A 22,784-nucleotide genomic window follows, 5' to 3' on the forward strand; every position below is an offset into this window, starting at 1 on the left:
GAAGCACTTTGTAAGCAATCCGTAGATTATTACGATCGTCTATTATTAGTCTCAGAGTACTGATCAGATAGCATCCAAATCATATTGCCCCAAAACTGACCACCGCCGAACTCAAATCGCAACCAATTTCCAATTCTTTTCCCAAAATAACCATCCGAACAACATCCACATTTGTGGAGCAAAACAATCCACCTAATCGACCTCCAAAATCACTCCGAATCCGTCTGATCCGATAGACCACCTTGCCCCCCTCCCCCCGCATTTCACTCTTGCTTAATTTAACTCCAATATTGCACCTCCGCCCCATTAGAAAGAAACCGAAACCAAACAGAGCGCGCAATAAATTCGAGAGGCAGAAGAACATGTGCTTTTTACAAGACTCTCCCTATCTCATCGCCTCCCTCTCTCTCGAGCCCATCATTGCCAAAAAATTATACGCCGTCTTCGGAATGGAAAAGGTTTCCTCACTACTGACCTACATGCCGCGGTTTTTGGGGGTTGAAGTCCATCGAATTCGCCGCGAATCGGACAGTCATGCCTGCATGCTTTCGGTGCTGTTTGGTCTCCAATAACATGTGTGCAAGGTGATGATGGTTCAGTACGAACTCTACGTGCTTTTCGATGAACAGGATGGTATGAAAAATCAAATTCTTACACAATTGGATGATGAATTCAATGTTTTTGCAAGGCAAAGCACACCACCTTGCGCCACACTTCTGAAAATTAAAAAAATATGCTTTTAAGCGTTGTTTCCAGGTGATTTATATATAAAAGGCATACATTTTCAAAAATATCAAGTTGTTAAATGTATTGTATAAAATGCCGAAACAACAGCTCTACAACTCAGATCACTTTCCCCGGGTCCCTGGATGTGCAAATGCGATTGAGCTAATGCGATGGGCTTTGGGTGTTGGTTTTTCTCTCTCGTCTCCGACCACCGTTGGACGACGCAAACCAAATAAACAGTTTGATTTTTCGGCTTTCCTAATCTCTCGAAAAAATGATCATCAAAGTCAGTGGAAGATCAAATCAAATTCGCTGATTTTGTGAAATGTGCGGCGTACGTGTGTGCTGCGCCAACAACAGCAGCATGGCAATCAAATTCGACGGACCACCTCGATGAGGTGGATTATTTTTTTCGGGGGCTCTTCTCGCCAAATTGGCTCAAAATGGGATCGATAGTGTTGGCGCTTTTGCCGCTGCCGATCGTGCCTGCCGTGCATGGAATGGACTACTGTTTAGTGCGTGTAATTTTATCGAGTTCAAGTGGGATTGAGCAAAATTAAGCGGCGCCGAAGAGATGGAAATGGGAAACCACGTGTGGTTTCGCTTCTAGCTTCATCATTAGGGGATCGCACGCGGGGTGGAAGGCATTTTTTGCAATCGGATATCGGAGCTAATGAAGGAGAAAGTCAATCACTTGTAATCCTCACTAGAATTTGATGGAGATTTGAGAAAGTTGGATGAAGATAAGCAGCGTAAATATGGATGTAAAATAATAAATTATTGAAATTAGAGAACATCAGTTTTTATTTTTCGTTTATTTTTACTGCGAACAAAGGTTATATGACATTATGGCTATGAGCTTTGTCAGGTGATATAAAGTACATTAAAGGGTTTTCAGTTTTTCGTAGGTTCAAAACCAATATGATGATGAACTATATATTTAGTTTGTAATCCAGTTGATTGGCAGGCGAATGTATTTGAGACTAGCCTTTGGTTATATTTTTCGTTATCAGTGAATGTCAAAAGTTGCCATTATTTACCAAATGCCAAATCCCGAACCAAATAATGAAGAAATGTTAAACTCGAACAAGGCCATTCAGTCAACAAATGATTGCACTGGACGACAAAATCAGAAAAAAATGCTTTCGCTATGCTTATGTGCTGAATTTGTAGTTTTCCACTAAAACCAACTGGTAACTAACGTCAATCCCACCTTTAACTCCTTCAAAAATTTTGCAGTAAGTTATTTAAAATTTCCGTTGGGGTATCCTTTCATCTCCAATTATTGTTTGGGGAATTCTTCCAAGATTTGTTCTGGGAATTCCGCCTCCTTCCCTGTTTCAGAGGATTTTCCTCGAGATTTTATCTCGAATGTTCCTCCTAGACTTCCCTTGTGAAGTGCTTTGAGTCTCAACAGATTTCGATGATTCGCCCACCAAACGAACCGGTTAGGACTGTAGCTAACTAGAAGGAGAGAATTAGAGTAAGTTTTTTTTTTCAACCCTGGACAGATACAGCGACAGTCCAGGAAGCTGGCCACATTTTGATGTTAGATGAAATCTATTTTGCGACATATCAAACTTTATGATTTCCCGAGACATGTTCAATAGAGTCTATTTCAAAATTCATGGTTGGTTTCTGGAAGATTACGTGGAATTCTGAAAGCATTGTCCCCCGGGATGATCCGAAACCCATTTTGCACAATTTAGACCAATTTTAATGCCACAACACATATATGACTGGATTTGGTCGTACATAAGTGACAGTAACTCGTTTATGGCAACCGTGCTACTTGGGTCATGATTTTCCAGGGCATGTCCAATAGATCCTATTTTGAGGTACTTAAGGACACTCCTCACAGAATTCAAATTTAAAAGTGCTCGTGTTTCCATGGCACACCACTCGATACCGTTTTGGCTCAAATACCGAACATGACTCATATTCCGAACACTAGCGTTTTTGGAATTTTAAACTTAATTTTTTACCGGTTTTAAGTACGGAGGATCAAGATAAGAAACGAATTCAATATCATATGGAAAGAATTACGCGAATAAAGCTAAAATTACTTAATTTACGCATGCTTCGACGCAGAAAATCGGCGAGCACTTTTAAATTTGGATTCCGTAAGTGATTTTGGGCAGGTTCATTAAGGTGGGATTAAGGGAATCAAGCTCCTCTGGAGATGTGGCCACTTTTTGGTGTAATATGAAACCCAACTAGCTACGTATCAAATTCACGATTCCACAAAACATGACCAATAGAGCATGCTTCAAAACTCTTGGGAATTATTGAGCCATGCTTCGCAAAGTTTAACTACTTTAAGCCGCAAGCCGATCACAGTGTGGCCACATTCCCGATCAACTAAAGTTACACCATGTCGTAAAATGTGGCAAAGCCTCTCGAACGCTTCAAAACAGGCTTCATTGATGATGTTCCAAGAAATGATTCCCTGAATGACGCGGAACCTGACCAACACCACCCATAAAGGCAGTATGGAACATGTCTCGCAAAATCAAGAAGCTTGACATGGTGCAAGATGGGTTTTAGATTACATCAAAGAGTGGTCACTTCCTTGGGGGAACCAGGAGTTCGCTTGAAAATTCTTCTGAAAACAACTTTGGTAGTTCTTTTTCTGAGGAACCCTCAAAAATATTTTCTACGAAAAAACCGGAAAAATTACAAAAAGAATATTACAGCATATATATAAACATGTTTCTATAAAAGTCCATCGGGAGAACCTATCTTACATTCTAATGATTCGAGTAGTTATGTCTTCGCTATTTGGATGATGCAGCTTTGAAACAAAAATACTTCCCTCATCCAGCTGGAGACGAGGGCAGCAGGGACTATGTCCAAGGGCTTGACGATCCCTCCCCAGGCCATCTGCGAGTTGTGGGGCTGGCCTAGGATGTGGTGGGGTTTGACAGTGGGCCCTGTTAAACTTCTATAAAAAGCTGCATATATCCGCAAGTAGGCCCCACCAAAGCGACCGTGTGCCGCTCGAAGCACACTAGCCCGAGTCCTGGTGTCAGGTGGGACACAAAACAGACCTGACACGACGACCCTCCGACGAGACAGGAGGTTGGCACAGGCCCAATAAGCCGCCTGGAAAAGCAATAATTACGAACAATATAAGAGATAATGCGACTCGATATAAGCGGGAAAGACCTAGGCGACGAATAAAGGATCACGATTGGAAGCTTGGAACATGTAACTGCAAGTCGCTAGGTTTCGCAGGTTGCGACAGGATAATCTACGATAAATTACATCCTCGCAACTTCGACGTCGTAACGCTGCAGGAGATTTGCTGGACAGGACAGAAAGTGTGGAAAAGCGGGCATCGAGCGGCTACCTTCTACCAAAGCTGTGGTACCACCAACGAGCTGGGAATCGGCTTCATAGTACTGGGTAAGATGCGCCAAAGTGTGATTGGGTGGCAGCCAATCAATGCAAGGATGTGCAAGCTGAAGATAGAAGGCCGTTTTTTTTTCAAATATAGTATCATCAACGTGCACTGCTCACACGAAGGGAGACCCGACGACGAGAAAGAAGCGTTCTACGCACAGCTGGAGCAGACATACGATGGATGCCCACTGCGGGACGTCATCGTCATCGACTACATGAACGCACTGGTAGGAAGGGAGGAAATGTATAGACCGGTCATCGGACCGGATAGTCTGCACACCGTATCGAATGACAACGGCCAACGATGCATAAACTTCGCACCCTCCCGCGGAATGGTAGTCCGAAGCACCTTCTTTCCCCGCAAAAATATCACCAAGGCCACATGAAGATCACCTAACCAAGAAACGGAAAACCAAATCGACCACGCTCTAATCGACGGTAAAATCTTCTCCGACATCACGAACGTCCGCACTTACCGCAGTGCGAATATTGAATCCGACCACTGCCTCGTTGCAGTATGCCTGCGCTCATAACTCTCGATGGTGTACAACACGCGTCGAAGTCGAACGCCGCGGCTAAACATTGGGCGGCTACAAGACGGTAGACTAGCCCAAGGATACGCGCAGCAGCTGGAAGTTGCACTCCCAACGGAAGAGCAGATAGGCGCAGCTTCTCTTCCGCCATGGGTAGCACCGCAACCGCTGCACTTGGCACGGTGCCCTCGGAGCACGAGAAACGACTGGTATGATGGCGAATGTGAGCCGTTAGTGGAAGAGAAGAATGCAGCATGGGCGAGATTGCTGCAACACCGCACGAGGGCGAACGAGGCACGATATAAACGGGCGCGGAACAGACAAAACTCGAATTTTCGGAGGAAAAACCCGAGCAGAGAATGAAAACAAACTGAAAACTTATTTTGATATTTTGATACTTTCATTTGCCATATCAAATTTTGGTGACCCTGTGGTCGAGTTAATAGTAATCACATCAAAAGTTGAGAACTCAATGTTGTATCCAAATAAACAAAATGATAACAATTTTTGATATCACGGAAAACAAACAAAAACTTATTTTGATATTGGGCATATTTTCTACGGTTTACATAATGAGTTTTCATTATGATAATGACTATATCGATCTAAAAAAAATATCTCAATTTGATATTATTTTGATTCATGGATCATATAGTGATATCAAAACTCTGATATCTTATTTAGTTACTCGTTGGATCGAACACATATTATGCGATATCAAGATTTACAAACTAGATTAGTTATCATTTAGTTATTTTCTATAAGTCTTGATGTCAGGAAAATAACTTATTCAGTTCTTGTTTTGTTTTAATTTATTTGAGATGATATCAAATTAAAAATATCAAAATTAGTTTGAGTTTTTGTGTTGAATCATTTTGTTTCGTTATTATTCAGTCTTATTCGATAACTGATAATAGAAAATAATTTTATCTCGATTTATTGCTAATGACGTATTGAATAAGCTTCTTGTAGTTCGAAACCACTTTGATGGCTGCATAACGATCGGCGTGCAGAAGATACCTTTGTTCAAGTAGTCAAATTTTCAAAGTACAAATTAAAAAAAAAAATAACATGCGCACGAAACTTTGGAGCATTTTGGAATTCTTATGGAATTTCCTTATGAAAGTGCAAACGGTATGATCCTAAAATATAGAACGGGGAACAATCACCCCATTCGCGGATTTGGTATACCTAAAAAAAGCGGAAAAGTAAAAATATGACGAACGATTAAAATTTACAATTCCCACCTCCATAAAAACAGGTGAGCTGAATATTTCAAAATTAGAATTTAGTTATCATGACAGATTTCAATTTAATCATGTACAATATCGAACAAATGAATCTTGTAAACTCTTAGGGTATGACGACTCATACATCAGAATAAATGATCAATTTTTACGCATAGAGACAATATTAACTGATATGGACAACACTGTTTACGTTGTTGGTCGAGAATTGGAAATTAATCAAATTTATGAAAATATGTTTATGTAGGTATAAACTAGGGCATTTGTTAAATTTAAAAAATATTGATGATTATCGACATTGCGTTAGTATTACCATGGAATTAGAACATAAAGTGAGCAATTTTATATCAGTTTGCAAGTTCAACACTCATATAGATTAAAAAAATATTAATCAACAAAAATTAAAATACGTTCAATGCATTGACTTTATAATTTATCTTTTCAGTCCGTAAGAAAAGTCTTCATATACCGTTGAACGGAAAATAATTTCAATTCATATAAGTATGTAGAAGATAGGGATCGCACTTTTATTATGTATGATATTTTTCTGGATTTTTCAACCGCCATTTCTCAATGTTAGATTTCCTTCAATAACTTTTTTGCAAATAACTTTTCATTCATAGGAACGTTAAAATGACATACTTCTCCTCCCTCTTTAAACAGTCACGTAATAAGTGTACGGCCTCAAATATGCTTTCATGCGGTTTATAGAATACGGACTCTATTTATTATTTTCAGTTAGCAAAGTAATATCAAAATATGATATTTGCTCGAGAACTCTGCAATTCTATATCAAAATATGTTATAGTTATGATATCAAAAACTCGATTTGTTATAATTTTGATAATGCTTTGATAGCGGACTCTGCTCGGGAAGCGCCAGCAGGAAGATCGAGACCGTGAAGAGACGGAGCAACTGTACCGCGCTAATAACACACGAAAGTTCTATGAGGAGTTAAACCGTTCACGTAAGGGCCACGTGCCACAGCCTGATATGTGTAAGGATATAAACGGAAACCTTCTTACGAACGAGCGTGAGGTGATCCAACGGTGGCGGCAGCACTACGAAGAACACCTGAATTGCGATGTGACAGACGAAGATGGCGGTATGGTAAAGGAGCTGGGAGAACGCGCGCAGGACATAATTCTACCGGCTTCGGATCTCAAGTACTGCAGAAATCCCGCGAATACAACGTGCCCACATATCATCTATTCATTGACCGCATATGATACAATCGATCGGGACCAGCTATGGCAGCTAATACACGAACACGGATCTCCGGGTAAACTGACACGATTGATCAAAGTGACGATGGATCGGGTGAAGTGCGTAGTTCGAGTTTCAGGGGCATTCTCGAGTACCTTCGAAACCCGCAGAGAGTTACAACAAGGTGATGGTCTTTCGTGTCTGCTATTCAACGTCCATTTGGAAGGGGTAATACGAAGAGCAGGGATTAACACGGGTGGTACAATTTTCAATAAGTTCGTCCAGCTATTTGGCTTTGCCGACGACATAGATATTATGGCACGTAACTTTGAGAAGATGGCAGAAGCCTACATCAGACTAAAGAAAGAATCTAAACGAATCGGACTAGTCATCAACACGTCGAAGACGAAGTACATGATAGGAAGGGGTTCAAGAAAAGACAATGTGAGCCACCCACCTCGAGTTTGCACCGGTGGTGACGAAATCGAGGTGGTAGAAGAATTTGTGTACTTGGGCTCACTGGTGGGTGACTGCCGAAAATGATACTAGCAGAGAAATTCGGAGACACATAGTGGCTGGAAATCGTACGTACTTTGGACTCCGCAAGACGCTCCGATCGAATAGAGTTCGCCGCTGTACCAAACTGACAATCTACAAAACGCTCATTTACGGACACGAGACCAGGACGATGCTTGTGGAGAACCAACGCGTACTTGGAGTTTTCGAAAGGAAAGTGCTGCGTACCATCTATGGTGGGGTGTAGATATCGGACGGTACGTGGAGGAGGCGAATGAACCACGCGTTGCATGCGCTGCTGGGAGAACCATCCATCGTTCACACCGCGAAAATCGGACGACTGCGGTGGGCCGGGCACGTAGCCAGAATGTCGGACAGTAACCCGGTGAAAATGGTTCACGGCAACGATCCGACGGGAACAAGAAGGCGAGGTGCACAGCGGGCAAGGTGGATCGATCAGGTGGAGGACGATTTGCGGCACCTCCGCAAACTGCGTGGTTGGCGAAGTGCAGCCATGGACCGAGCTGAATGGAGAAGACTTTTATGTGCAGCACAGGCCACTCCGGCCTTCGTCTGATAATAAATAAATAAATCGAATTATGGATCTTGTGATTGATAGTCCTTCACTCTACCACAGCACCATTCATCACTTCGAAGGGACGGCATGCTGACTCACCATAAAAACCATACGATTATGAAGTTTTGTACTCGGGTTTTCTGTTATTTGATTGCACCATCACAGGAAAAAAATGTGAGTTGTCAAAACGTTGAACGATGCTGAATTAAACATGAAGGCACATTCAACTTATCTGCAACTTAATTTAAACAAACAATTAAATTTTGAAAGACGCATTACGTTACGTGGTAAAAGATATGCAACTTAATGATTTTATTTCGTGTTTGCAACATGAAGTGCAGTATCCTTTGATTGTTTGTTTCCAAATGTCATACACGTACTGCATTGCAATTTTAATGAAACATTGATCACAATTCGAACGTTTTTGACATCTTGATGCCAATTTTTCGTGCTTTGAAGTTTTTCCAATGCCTTTCCAATAAAACTGAATAGAAACAAGGTACTTTTAGGAAGATGTTGCGTGTGCTACTTGGGTGTGCCTTAAATCGATCAACTGCCTGAATTAAACAAAGGAGCCATATCATCTCGGGCCGTCTGCCAGGCAAATGCATCCTTTGCAAAAAGGAATTATAGCATACCTTACCTTGCCTTAAGCCAAGCAAATGCCTGAATTGGAAGAAAGACCCATATCCTCTCTTGCCTTCTGCAGGGCAAATGCATCTTTGAAAGAATGGATCGTATGTATATTTACCTTAAACCGAGAAACTGCCATTGTAAATGCGAACATCTTTTACCTTCTGCCAGGGAAATGCATCCTATAAATGGAGGAATCTCCTCTTCCCTTGCGTCTAACGGAGAAAATGCTTAAATTGAAAGAAGGAACTATATCGTCTTCTGCCTTTTTGTGGACCCTCTGCCATCCTTTGAGAGGAGGAATTATATTTTCCCTTTCCTAGTGTTATGCCGGGCAAATGCATTATTTGAAAAACAAAAAAAAAGGGGTCGTATCTTCCTTTGTCATATGCCGGAAAAAATCATCCTTTGAAGAAAGAAGCGTATACTTTTTAGACCTATGCATTAGGGTGCCAATGGAATGTATGGGAAAAAAATTGTCATCGAATTTCAAATAACGACATTGCTCACAAGAATCATTACCCCATGCAAAATTTGAGCTCAATCGGTTTTGAAATTTTTACTCATGCCAATTTTCCCAATCGTGGACCAAAGGAAAAGTCGAAAATCGAGTTTTTGTTTTTGATGCCAAATGACTTAAAAATTCATAAAACGTCGAGATAATGCTATCTCAAAAAAAACTTCGAAAAAAATTTATTATAGCGAAAACAATTTTCATCAAATTTAAAAACCGAACGTTACGTAAACATTTCCTAAGCCCTAAAATATGCCCCTATGCAAAATTTGACTTCCATCGTACATGATTTAGGGGTGCTCAAACTCAAAATCCTGCTATGAATTTTTATCAATTTTTTTCATAAATTTGAAAACTTTTGAGATCATATTTACGGAGAAAATTATCGGATTGCTAGGCGATGTATATTACACTGAGATTTATTTTTACGCGGTTATTATTACACGGTACCGCATGAATTCAAAACACAACGTGTAAATATCAAGTTACAAAAAAATCAAAATTTTGATAGGAATTTTAGCACCCCTAAATCATGTCCGAATGAGCTCAAATTTTGCATAGGGATTGGGAAATGTTTGCGTAACGTTCGGTTTTTAAATTCGATGAAAATTGTTTTCGTCGTAAGAAATTTTTTTTCGAAATCCCAAAACAGTTGATTTTTTTTCAAAAAATTAATTCTCAAAGTTTCATGTATTTTGAGTTTTTTGGCACCAAAAAACAAAAAAAAATCCCCCTTGTGAGAAAAAATAAATAAATTTTTGATTAATTTTGAGCACCCCTAAATCATGTTCGATTTAGCTCAAATTTTGCATAGGGTATCGTCCGGAGTTTCGATGAAAAAAAATTTCATCACCTTAAAAATATGCTAAGGGAAGATCCACAAAGTACGTCACGCAAAAATTGACGACCCCCCTTCCACCATTCGTAACACTTTTTGTATGAAACCTCTAGATTTTATATATGAATCGTCACGCTGCTCGGAACCCCCCTCCCCTCTAATAGCGTGACGTACTTTGTGGATGGCCGCTAAGTCCCACAAAAAGGTTCTAAGAGAACAAATCGTTTTTTTCTAAATATTTTGTTTTCGAAATAACATTAGATTTCAACGTTTCATGCATTTTTAAGTGATTTGGCATCAGAAACAAAAATTCGATTTTCGACTTTGGGTAAAACTTTCATGGGTAAAAATTTCAAAGTCTCTCGACTCATGGGCAAAAATTCCAAAACTTTGATGAATTTTAGGCACCCCTTAATCATATCCGATTGAGCTCAAATTTTGCATGGGGTCATATATTGGGGTAATGAAACTTGTGAGCAATGTCGTTTTTTTGGAATTCAAAATTGTCATTTTCATTGGCACCCTACAGTGAAGACGGCCTCACAGTTGAGGTCAAAATAACTATATATAAAGATAACATAACATAGTGGAATTAAATGGAAACTTCTAAACTCGTCTTAAGCAGTTGCACATCAAATTGCTAATAACAAAACTGGCCTTTCCCAAACCACTACTGTTGTCACATCTCTATTCTTCTTCTTCTTATTGGCATTACATCCCCACACTAGGAGATTGCCGCCTCGCAGCTTAGTGTTCATTAAGCACTTCCACAGTTATTAACCGCGAGGTTTCTAAGCCAAGTTACCATTTTGCACTAGTATATCACGAGGATACTTTTATGCCCAGGGAAGTCGAGACAATTTACAAACCGAAAATTGTCTAGTCCGACACCGGGAATCGAACTCATCCACCCTCAGCATGATCTTGCTTTATAGCCACGTATCCTTCCGCCAGGCTAAAGAGGGCCCCTTTATTATTCTCACTGTATACAAGACACAAACTTTTTCACCAAAATTGATTTTTTATGAAAGTACGCTTTTGTTTTGGTTCGCTACTCAATCAGCCTGCATATTACATTTCTTATTTTACCGAAAGGACTCCTTTTTTTAAGGTATCTCATGAGTCATGACTATTTTTAATTGTTCATGTAGATTCCAAATTTATCATTGCCTTAACTCTGATTTCTGTTAAAATGTTAATTTCCCAATTGGTTTTGGATATTTTCAATCTTTCATATGATTGTCTTTGTCTATAGTGTACTATTTTTTATGGCAGACATGGGACTCAATAGTCCTAAGTCAATATTGCATAAATGAGATTACGTTGCCATAATATTTAGAACAATTTCATCCATCTGCACGTGACGTGATCACTCTGCCCATTATTTGAAAAGAAATCAATTTATCGACATCCGTTAAATTAGCAACGAGCAAAGATATCTGTTTGCTTCAACACACATCGCATCCGTAAATAGACGACGCACGTTCTGTGGGCCGCCCCAATGATAAGCAGAATTCCCTTTAATCTAATCAACCCGTCCCCTCCCGAAAACAAGCAGGGAAAGCTTCCGCCTCAAAGTCTTAAACTTTATCATCGACGCGCACCACCTACCTTTATGTTCGCCTGCTGCATCTGCAGGAACGTCGCAATCCCGTTGCGGACCCGGTTCTTGACACCGCGCACCGTTCCCTTGTTGCTGCGGATCGTCGACGTTCCGCTGGTCAAATCCTTAAACCCGGCAAAGCTCTCATCATCGTCGATAACCGACGATGAACAGCTGTGATTGTGGTTGTTATTGAGGTGAACCGACCCGTTACGGGAGTCGTGCTGATTCGGCGGCGTCTGCTGCTGCTGCTGCTGCAAATTGGAATGTTCGTTGATGTGAAACTTGTAAAATTTATCATTCTCGAAACTGATCGATTTGTTCTTCTCGGACAGGGAGGACACACTGCCGCCGGCGGCAACACTGTTCAAACTGTTGATTTTCTCCATCAGGATGGAGCGCGTGGTGGTCATACCGACGACGGGGGTTTCTTCGTGTGGTGGCGACGGGGACGGCACTTCGCGCGCGGCACTTCCGTGGACGAACGTTCGCGGATGTCCTTGAAGGGAATCCGGCAGGATGGAGACAATTTTGTGCTTCATTGGCATGATTGGAGGCAGTTGCGGACACTCGGGGATTACATTTTCGCGGTCACTATCACTGGTAGGGGTCACGGCGGAGGATAACGGTTCCGGAGTTTGCGGAATGGTTGTGACCCCGGAAATGCTGTCGACGAGCGCCAGGGCACTAACGTTTCCGCAAAGCTGTGAAAAGTTGAGCGAATCACAGCTGAGACTGGATTCGGACTCGTCACTGTCACTGGTTGTGTAGTTGCTGCGAAATCCGACGTTCGGTTGATTAAGCTTATCAGACGGCGTTGGGCTTATCATCATTAACTTTGCGTGTTGCGCTGCCGGGTGTTTGGTGGGGGACGGAGATTTGGGGACCATTTTTTTCGGGAGAGGCGGTGGAGTGACTTCGATGTCGCTGCACGTGCCACTGTCGAGGGTGTCACTAGGAGAGCACTGCCCCGAGGACATCATGTAGTAGAGGTAGGTGGCGTTGGTGGCGTCCACCAAGTCTGATTTGGCGCCACTGGTTGGCGACGCCGAAGGGCTGGAGTGCTTTTGAACCATTTCGATGGATGGGGTAGGACTCGGTGATTTGCTGCCCAGATCAGGCGGTCCAAATGAAACGATCGACACTTTAGATTTGCACTGATTGGAACCGTTCACGATGGTAGCACTGCTGCTATTGTTGGTAACACTGATCAAAGCAGAACCGCACGAATGGTTTACCACACTGTTAATTGGACTAGAACACTCCGATTGAGTTTGCACGATTTGAATTCGAACGACGTGCGACTGTTGATCGGATATCACGGGCGACGACGGCGAACACGGCGAAGATGGTTTCTCCCGGACGGTTTCCAGCAGACTGCTGCCAGTGCTGGTCTTTCCAAGGGCAACGGCATCGGCAACAGACGATCTGGATGGAAGCAACTCGACTCTTTCTTCTTTCTCCGAATCTGATCGCTCACGTTGTAGGACCAGTTTTCCAGCAGTTGGCTCAGCGGCGGAGATGTAGACCGAAGTCGCGGGTACGGAGGCAGCTGCAGAGAGAAGTAATTCCACAGCAGGCGGGAGACTCCTCGCTCCATCGACTTGGTCTTCGCGCCTTTGTTGTGGCTTTTGCAAGGCTGCGATGCTCGAATCAAGGCTGGTATAAACCGTTGTTTCGGCACTAATCTGTATGGAGGTAAGCCGACGTAGCGAGGCCGTCGAGTCCATTTTTCTTCGATTTTCGCACTCTCTTTGCTTCTCACGTGTTCTCTTTCCCGTTTTGGATGTTGGGCAATGCAGCGAGCCCCCTTTCGCTCGCACTTTTCCGTGGAGTTGGAAAACTCCGCTCTTTCTCGCGCGAATCGAAACCCGGCACAGCGTATTTAGGTATTTATTGAACGTTGGTGTGACCAAGTTTTTCGCAACGCAACAAAATTATGTCGCGTCGCATCCGATCAAGTGACCGTTGTTGGAAGCTTTTAGCGATCTTCTTTCACCGTGCCTACTGCGATCGAGTTATTATTGTTTATGTTTCGCGAGTCGACGGACGGATCAAAAAGCAACGGCAGCAGATTTCAATCGTAGGCACAAATTTATGCTGATTTGATTTTCTTATTTCCTCCTCTGTTATTTGCTTATTTTCACCTTTCGTTGGCGTCGTTCGGAATTTTTATGCCACACGGCGGTGGTTCGAGGCACTTGTTATTCACTCACACAAACGATCGTGCACCGTGTAGGGCATCAGCTCACTCACTCGCGCTGGGACCCAACTGCTTGGCATGCATGATCACACGTTGGCCGCGCGCGCCATTTAATGCCTTTAGGACTTGTTTTGTGTTTTTCTTTCAGCGTGTTGCGGAAACTCTTGAGAACGATCGAAACGACCTCAAGACACAATGATTGTTATTATTGTTGCTGTTGTAGTTTGTTACTTTCTTCACCTACTGTAGTGGCCCGTCGTCAAGCAATTGCTTTTTTCAATGGCGCTTACGATCGAAGTTTCACTTTCTGTCTGTCGTAATCTGCTTATGTTTTGAAGTTGCTTTGTTTGTTTTTCGACGTTTCGTGCACTAAAACAGGTTAATTCGATTTGGTGTTCATTTGGGAACATTGGCTTGGACCCAGCTGGGGAAAGGGATTTGGTATTTATGTTTATGGACTTATTGAAACTAAAAACGAAAATTGATTTGGTTTAGAACGCAAGGTTATCACAATAATGAATGTCTACGACTGTAACGGTTAAATTTTAAATAATAAACACACTCTTACACAACAAATTCATTATAAAAATGCGCCTCTGTCGAATTCATTGGTTGTCGATTCAATTGTGGGATGGGATGTATTTGTGAACACAAGTAAGAGAAAAGTCTATCAAACATTTTGGACCATCGTTAGTAGTATGATCACTCCAGAAAATATTTATAACGCCAGCACTGCATTCCATTCAGAATGATCTGTGGATTGGTCATGTTGAAGGACCTAAATCTCGACTCCTAGCGATATGATTGAGTAGGGGAGAACGGGAAAAAAAGACACCCCATAAGCTACATTTCACAATAATCTCCTATTTAAAACCATAAGGTTTTTATGACTTTCTGACGCATTTTAAAAATGTTTGAAAAATAGGCATGGGGAAAAACGCCTGAATGGTGATGTAAAATGACTCCATTGAATGTAAAATAATGGTGAACGCATGGTTGTTCGTTTTTTCTTAATGTATTGAACTGCAATCTTACGGGTGAGGTGGAAAAATCGCAAATCGTTAGATTTGAGTTAATATGAAGGGATTTTCCTCACTTCTTTCAATGAAGCTCAATAATGGATAACTAATTATGAGTTGTAATGGTAATATTCGTTCATAAATGTCCTTCAACAGATCGAATGATCTTACGAGTGAGACTATTTTGCCCAGGGGTGCATTATGCACTGTTCTCCCTATATATTCTGCCTCCCAGCATATTGAATTTTAATTATATGGGAAGAGGCCCCATAACGTCCCCAGGACAAAACGCCTTCTTGATATATCCTTCTATTTATCGTGTTTGATAGGCCTAACATTATGTGGCTTAGGCGAAAAAGGTGTCAAAATAATAAATAGAAAGGTTGAAGAAACCGAAGCTTTCCACATATTGGTGCGACAAAACGCCTAAGGGTGACAAACTTATAATGTACTACGCGTCTCCACGCACTATTCATATCAGAATGCTGATTAACTGAAGCGTGGTGCGATGTTCCCTAAAAGCTGCCAGCCACAAGGCGTTTTGTCTGCTGTCATACAAGTGGCTTGTATCTGAAATGTGGCTTTCCAGTCAACATGCATAAAAATAGTTAACATTAATTGATTGGGAATTTCAGTAATTTTAGACTGCGAGTCAAAATATGTTCTAAATCTAAACGTCAGAAATCGAGGTCATGATCCTTAAACATGACCATTTTGTATGAAAATTAGCGCTAGAATTAAAAATATTTCCGCGAGTGTGGTGTTGGCCATGGTTTCAGACAAGATTGCATGAGTTTTGAGCAAATCGTTGCCGGGATTTAAGGCAAATCCATGCTTTGATTAAAGGTATAAATTTGCCTTGCCCGGATCTAGAGAAAATATACTCCTTAATATGACCGAAGACAAATCCTTGACAATATTGGAAACAAGCCTTAGTCAGGAATTGTTACAAATGCTTAACTGAATATATGAAAAATCCTTTACACAATTTTGGATACATTCTTGTCAGAAATTAAAAATAATCTTTGACAGCATCTGGTATAGCTTTCGACAGGAATTGGGATAAATCCATAACAGCATTTAAAACAAGTCCTTCACAACGATCAGACAAGCTCTAGACAAAATTTGGAACAAGTTCTTAACAAGATTTAAGACAAATCCTTGACAAGATTCGAGACAATCCCTGACAGTATTTGGAATAATTTATCAGCAGGATTTGGAGCAAACCTCGGAAAAAAAATGTAAACAATAATAAGGCAGGTTTCGATACTAATCCTTGTCAGCATTTGATACAAATCCTCAGATTCCCATAAGGTTGCTAGCCAGGTTTTGATAAAAATATCCGGCAGGATTTATCAAAAAAATCCTCGACAGGATTTAGGACAAAAGGTCGAGAGAATACAAACCCTGGGGTAATTTTGAGACACATACCTCGGCAGGAATTGAAACAAATCTTCGACAAAATTTGGATAAACTTATTAACAGGGTTAACCTTCAGTAGAACTCGGAACAAATTCTCGCCAGAATTTGACACAAAGTCAAAGTGTATGATTTGATATAAACCCTCGACAAGGTTTGTTACATATCCTCGGCAGGATTAGTTACAAATTCTCGGAAAAATGTGGAACATATCTCGCTTAACTTTTCAAAAAGTCCTAAGTAACATTTTTTCATGAATTAATTTGAATAGCGCAATCAACAGAACAACATGAAAGCTTTTGATTGCAATACTCAAATTAATTTACGAAAAAAATGTTACTTAGGACCTTTTGAAAAGTTAAGCGAGATACCTTCGACATTATTTTATAAGGCAGGAATTAATAAAAAGTCTCCGACATAATATGCAACGAATCCTGGGCAGAATTTAGAAAAAAAAATCCTTGGCGGGATTGATAAAATATCCTTGACAGGATTTAAAAAAAAACCGGATTCATCCACCTAGCGATGATAGTACCTTTGTCGTTTCTTCCGAGTGAGCAATTTCTACGCATTGTTGGTGTGGAAAAAAATGTATTTTGACATTGAGCCTTTTGAGCCTATAGTTTCATCCGGTCAATTTTCAATAGGAAACAATGGGACAGGATTCTGCACACACACACATACATACCTATTGTAAAAGCAAAAATAATTGGCAGGATTTGAAAAAAAATCCACAGCAGAATTTTGAACAAATTATCGCCCGAATTTGGAACGAATCCACGGCAACAATTGCTACAATTCTTGCCGAGGATTTCCTGACGAGGATTTGTTCCAAATCCTGACGAGGATTTGTTCCAAATACTGACGAGGATTTGTTCCAAATCCTGATGGGGATTTGTTACAAATTCTGACGAGGATTTGTTCCAAATCCTGACGAGGATTTGTTCCAAATCTCAACGAGGATTTGTTCCAAAACTTAACGAGGATTTGTTCCAAATCCTGACTAAGATTTGTTCCAAATCCTGAGGGGGATTTGTTCCAAATCTTGACGAAGATTTGTTCCAAATCCTGACGAAGATTTGTTCTAAATCCTGACGAGGATTTGTTCTAAATCCTGACGAGGGTTTGTTCCAAATCCTGACGAGGAATTGTTCCAAATCCTGACGAGGATTTGTTCTAAATCCTGATTAAAATTTGTTCTAAATCCTGACGAGGATTTGTTCTAAATCCTGACGAGGAATTGTTACAAATCCTGACGAGGAATTGTTTCAAATCCTGACGAGGATTTGTTACAAATCCTGAAGAGGATTTGTTCCAAATCCTGACGAAGATTTGTTCCAAATCCTAACGAGGATTTGTTCCAAATCCTGACGAGGATTTGCTCCAAATCCTGACGAGGATTTGTTCCAAATCCTGACGAGGATTTGTTCCAAATCCTGACGAGGATTTGTTCCAAATCCTGACGAAGATTTGTTCCAAATTCTGACGAGGATTTGTTCCAAATCCTGACGAGGATTTGTTCCAAATCCTGACGAGGATTTGTTCCAAATCCTGACGAGGATATGTTCCAATACTAACGAGGATTTGTTCCAAATCCGGACGAGGATTTGTTCAAAATCTTAACGAGGATATGTTCCATATCTTAACAAGGATTTGTTCCTTATTCCGACGAGGATTTGTTCCAAATCCTGACGGGGATTTATTCCAAATCTTGACGAAGATTTTTTCCAAATCCTGACGAAGATTTGTTCCAAATCGTGATGGGGCTTTGTTCCAAATCTTAACGAAGACTTGTTCCAAATCCTGACGAGGATTTGTTCTAAATCCTGACGAGAATTTGTTCTAAATCCTGACGAGGATTTGTTCTAAATCCTGACGAGGATTTGTTCTAAATCCTGACGAAGATTTGTTCCAAATCCTGACGAGGATTTGTTTCAAATCCTGCCGAGCATTTGTTCCAAATCTTGCCGAGGATTTGTTCCAAATCCTGCCGAGGGTTTGTTCCAAATCCTACCGAGGATTTTTTTCCAAATCCTGCCAAGGATTTGTTCCAAATCCCGCCGAGGATTTGTCCCAAATCCTGCCGAGGAGTTGTCCAGAATCCTGCGGAAGATTTGTCCCAAATCCTGCCGAGGATTTGTTCCAAATCATGCCGAGGAATTGTTCCAAATCTTGCCGAGGATTTGATCCAAATCCTGCCGAGGATTTGTTCCAAATCCTGCTGAGGATTTGTTCCAAATCCTGCCGAGGATTTGTTCCAATCCCTGCCGAGGATTTGTTCCAAATCCTGCCGAGGATTTGTTCCAAATCCTGCCGAGGATTTGTTCCAAATCCTGCCGAAGATTTGTTCCAAATCCTGCCGAGGATTTGTTCCAAATCCTGCCGAGGATTTGTTCCAAATCCTGCCGAGGATTTGTTCCAAATCCTGCCGAGGATTTATTCCAAATCCTGCCGAGGATTTGTTCCAAATCCTGCCGAGGATTTGTTCCAAATCCTGCCGAGGATTTGTTCCAAATCCTGCCGAGGATTTGTTCCAAATCCTGCCGAGGATTTGTTCCAAATCCTGCCGAGGATTTGTTCCAAATCCTGCCGAGGATTTGTTCCAAATCCTGCCGAGGATTTGTTCCAAATCCTGCCGAGGATTTGTTCCAAATACTGACGAGGATTTGTTCCAAATCCTGACGAGTATTTGCTCCAAATCCTGACGAGGATTTGCTCCAAATCCTGACGAGGATTTGCTCCAAATCCTGACGAGGATTTGCTCCAAATCCTGACGAGGATTTGCTCCAAATCCTGACGAGGATTTGCTATAAATCCTGACGAGGATTTGCTAAAAATCCTGACGAGGATTTGCTCCAAATCCTGACGAGGATTTGCTCCAAATCCTGACGAGGATTTGCTCCAAATCCTGACGAGGATTTGCTCCAAATCCTGACGAGGATTTGCTCCAAATCCTGACGAGGATTTGTTCCAAATCCTGACGAGGATTTGTTCCAAATCCTGACGAGGATTTGTTCCAAATCCTGACGAGGATTTGTTCCAAATCCTGACGAGGATTTGTTCCAAATCCTGACTAGGATTTGTTCCAAATCCTGACGAGGATTTGTTCCAAATCCTGATGAGGATTTGTTCCAAATCCTTACGAGGATTTGTTCCAAATCCCAACGAGGATTTGTTCCAAATCCTGACGAGGATTTGTTCAAAATCTTAACGAGGATATGTTCCATATCTTAACAAGGATTTGTTCCTAATTCCGACGAGGATTTGTTCCAAATCCTGACGGGGATTTGTTCCAAATCTTGACGAAGATTTGTTCCAAATCCTGACGAAGATTTGTTCCAAATCCTGATGGGGCTTTGTTCCGAATCTTAACGAAGATTTGTTCCAAATTCTGACGAGGATTTGTTCTAAATCCTGACGAGGATTTGTTCCAAATCCTGACGAGGATTTGTTCCAAATCCTGACGAGGATTTGTTCCAAATCCTGACGAGGATTTGTTCCAAATCCTGACGAGGATTTGTTCCAAATCCTGACGAGGATTTGTTCCAAACCCTGACGAGGATTTGTTCCAAATCCTGACGAGGATTTGTTCCAAATCCTGACGAGGATTTGTTCCAAATCCTGACGAGGATTTGTTCCAAATCCTGACGAGGATTTGTTCCAAATCCTGACGAGGATTTGTTCCAAATCCTGACGAGGATTTGTTCCAAATCCTGACGAGGATTTGTTCCAAATCCTGACGAGGATTTGTTCCAAATCCTGACGAGGATTTGTTCCAAATCCTGACGAGGATTTGTTCCAAATCCTGACGAGGATTTGTTCCAAATCCTGACGAGGATTTGTTCCAAATCCTGACGAGGATTTGCTCCAAATCCTGACGAGGATTTGTTCCAAATCCTGACGAGGATTTGTTCCAAATCCTGACGAGGATTTGTTCCAAATCCTGACGAGGATTTGTTCCAAATCCTGACGAGGATTTGTTCCAAATCCTGACGAGGATTTGTTCCAAATCCTGACGAGGATTTGTTCCAAATCCTGACGAGGATTTGTTCCAAATCCTGACGAGGATTTGTTCCAAATCCTGCCGAGCATTTGTTCCAAATCTTACCGAGGATTTGTTCCAAATCCTGCCGAGGGTTTGTTCCAAATCCTACCGAGGATTTGTTCCAAATCCTGCCGAGAATTTGTTCCAAATCCTGCCGAGGATTTGCTCCAAATCCCGCCGAGCATTTGTTCCAAATCCTGCCGAGGATTTGTTCCAAATCCTGCCGAGGATTTGTTCCAAATCGTGCCGAAGATTAGTTTCAAATCCTGTTGAGGATTAATTCCAATCCTTCCGAGGATTTGTTCCAAATCCTGCCAAGGATTTGTTTCCAACCCTGCAAAGTATTTGTTTCAAATCCTGCTGAGAATTCGATCCAAATCATGCTGGGGATTTTTTTAAAATTTTGCCGAGGATTTGTTTCAAATCCTGCCGAAATTTCGTTTCTAATCCAGCCGAGGATTTGTTTCAAATTTTACCGAGGATTTGTTTCAAATCCTGTCGAGGATTTGTTTCAAATCCTGCCGATGATTTGTTTCAAATTCTGCCGAGGATTTGGTCAAAATCCTGCTGAGGATTTGTTCCAAATCCTGCCGAGGATTTGTTCCAAATCCTGCCGAGGTTTTGTTTCAAATCCTGCCGAGGTTTTGTTTCAACTCCTGCCGAGGATTTGTTTCAAATTCTGCCGGGGATTTGTTTCCAATCCTGCCGAGGATTTGCTCCAATTCCTGCCGAGGATTTATTCGAATACTGCCGAGGATTTGTTCCAAATCCTGCCGAGGATTTGTTTCAAATCTTTTCAAAGTTTGATTCAAATCCTGCCAAGAATTTGTTTCAAATCCTGCTAAGCATTTGTTCCAAATCCTGCCGAAGATTTGTCCCAAATCCTGCCGAGGAGTTGTCCAGAATCCTGCGGAAGATTTGTCCCAAATCCTGCCGAGGATTTGTTCCAAATCCTGCCGAGGAATTGTTCCAAATCTTGCCGAGGATTTGATCCAAATCCTGCCGAGGTTTGTTCTAAATCCTGCCGATGATTTGTTCCAAATCCTGCCGAGGATTTGTTTCAAATCCTGCCGTGGATTTGTTTCAAATCCTGGCGAGGATTTGTTTTTAAATCCTACTGAGGATTTGTTCCAAATCATGCCGAGAATTTGTTTCAAACCCTGCCGAGGATTTGTTTCAAATAATGCCGAGGATTTGTAACAAATCCTGCCGAGGATTTGTTCCAAAACCTGCCGAGGATTTGATCCAAATCCTGCAGAGGATTCGATCCAAATCCTGCAGAGGATTTGTTCCAAATCCTGCCAAGGATTTGTTCCAATTCCTGCCGAGGATTTTTTCCAAATCAGCCGATTTTTGTTTTAAATCCTGCTGAGGATTCGATACAAATCAAGCTGAGGATTTTTTTTTCAAATCCTGCCGAGGATTTGTTCCAAATTCTGCCGAGGATTTGTTCCAAATCCTGCCGAGGATTTTTTTCCAACCTGCCGAAGATTTGTTTCAAATCCTGCCGAGGATTTTTTTTCTATTCCTGCAGAAGATTTGTTTCAAATCCTGCCGAGAGTTTGTTTCAGATCCTGCCAAGGATTTGTTTAAATCCTGCCGAGGATTTGTTCCAAATCCTGCCGAGGATTTGTTTCAAATCCTGCCGAGGATTTGTTTCGAATCCTGCCGAGGATTTGTTTCAAATCCTGCCGAGGATTTGTTTCAAATCCTGCCAAGGATTTGTTTCAAATCCTGCCGAGTATTTGTTTCAAATCCTGCCGAGGCTTTGTACTTAATCCTGCCGAGGGTTTGTTTAAAATCCTGCCGAGGATTTGTTTCAAATCCTGCCGAGGATTTGTTCCAAATCCTGCCGAGGATTGGTTCCAAATCCTGCCGAGGAATTGTTCCAATTCCTGCCACGGATTTGATCCAAATACTGCCACCGATTTGTTCCAAATCCTGCCGAGGATTTGTTCCAAATCCTGCCACGGATTTGTTCCAAATCCTGCCACGGATTTGTTCCAAATCCTGCAATGATTTGTTCTAAATCCTGCTGAGGGTTGGTTCCAAATCCTACCGAGGATTGTCCCAAATCCTGCCGAGGATTGTCCCAAATCCTACCGAGGATTGTCCCAAATTCTGCAGAGGATTTTTTTCCTTATACTGCCAAGTGTTTTCTCAAATTCTGTCAAGTATTTTTCCAAGTTTTGCATTTGTTAGAAATTTCCAAATCCTGCTGAAGATTTGTTCCAAATCCTGCAGGGAATTTATTTCAAATTCTGTCGACGATTTGTTCCAATTCCTGCTGAGGATTTGTT

At 41.5% G+C, this 22,784-nt stretch overlaps 1 protein-coding gene across 4 annotated transcripts in view; it reads right to left on the bottom strand.

The window, feature by feature from the left end:
* Positions 1-22,784, bottom strand: part of LOC134207616 (uncharacterized) — a 238,131-nt gene that overhangs the window by 209,714 nt on the left and 5,633 nt on the right. For 3 of the 4 annotated variants that reach the window (XM_062683337.1, XM_062683336.1, XM_062683338.1), the window contains exon 2: positions 11,807-14,425. In XM_062683337.1, coding sequence (XP_062539321.1) covers positions 11,807-13,528 — 1,722 coding nt within the window. In that variant the 5' untranslated portion in view covers positions 13,529-14,425. The remainder of the gene's footprint in view (positions 1-11,806; positions 14,426-22,784) is intronic. The other variant, XM_062683340.1, reaches the window with a different exon arrangement.

The sequence above is a fragment of the Armigeres subalbatus genome, chromosome 1 (genome assembly GCF_024139115.2).
Source record: "Armigeres subalbatus isolate Guangzhou_Male chromosome 1, GZ_Asu_2, whole genome shotgun sequence".
In the NCBI taxonomy this organism is placed as follows: domain Eukaryota; kingdom Metazoa; phylum Arthropoda; class Insecta; order Diptera; family Culicidae; genus Armigeres; species Armigeres subalbatus.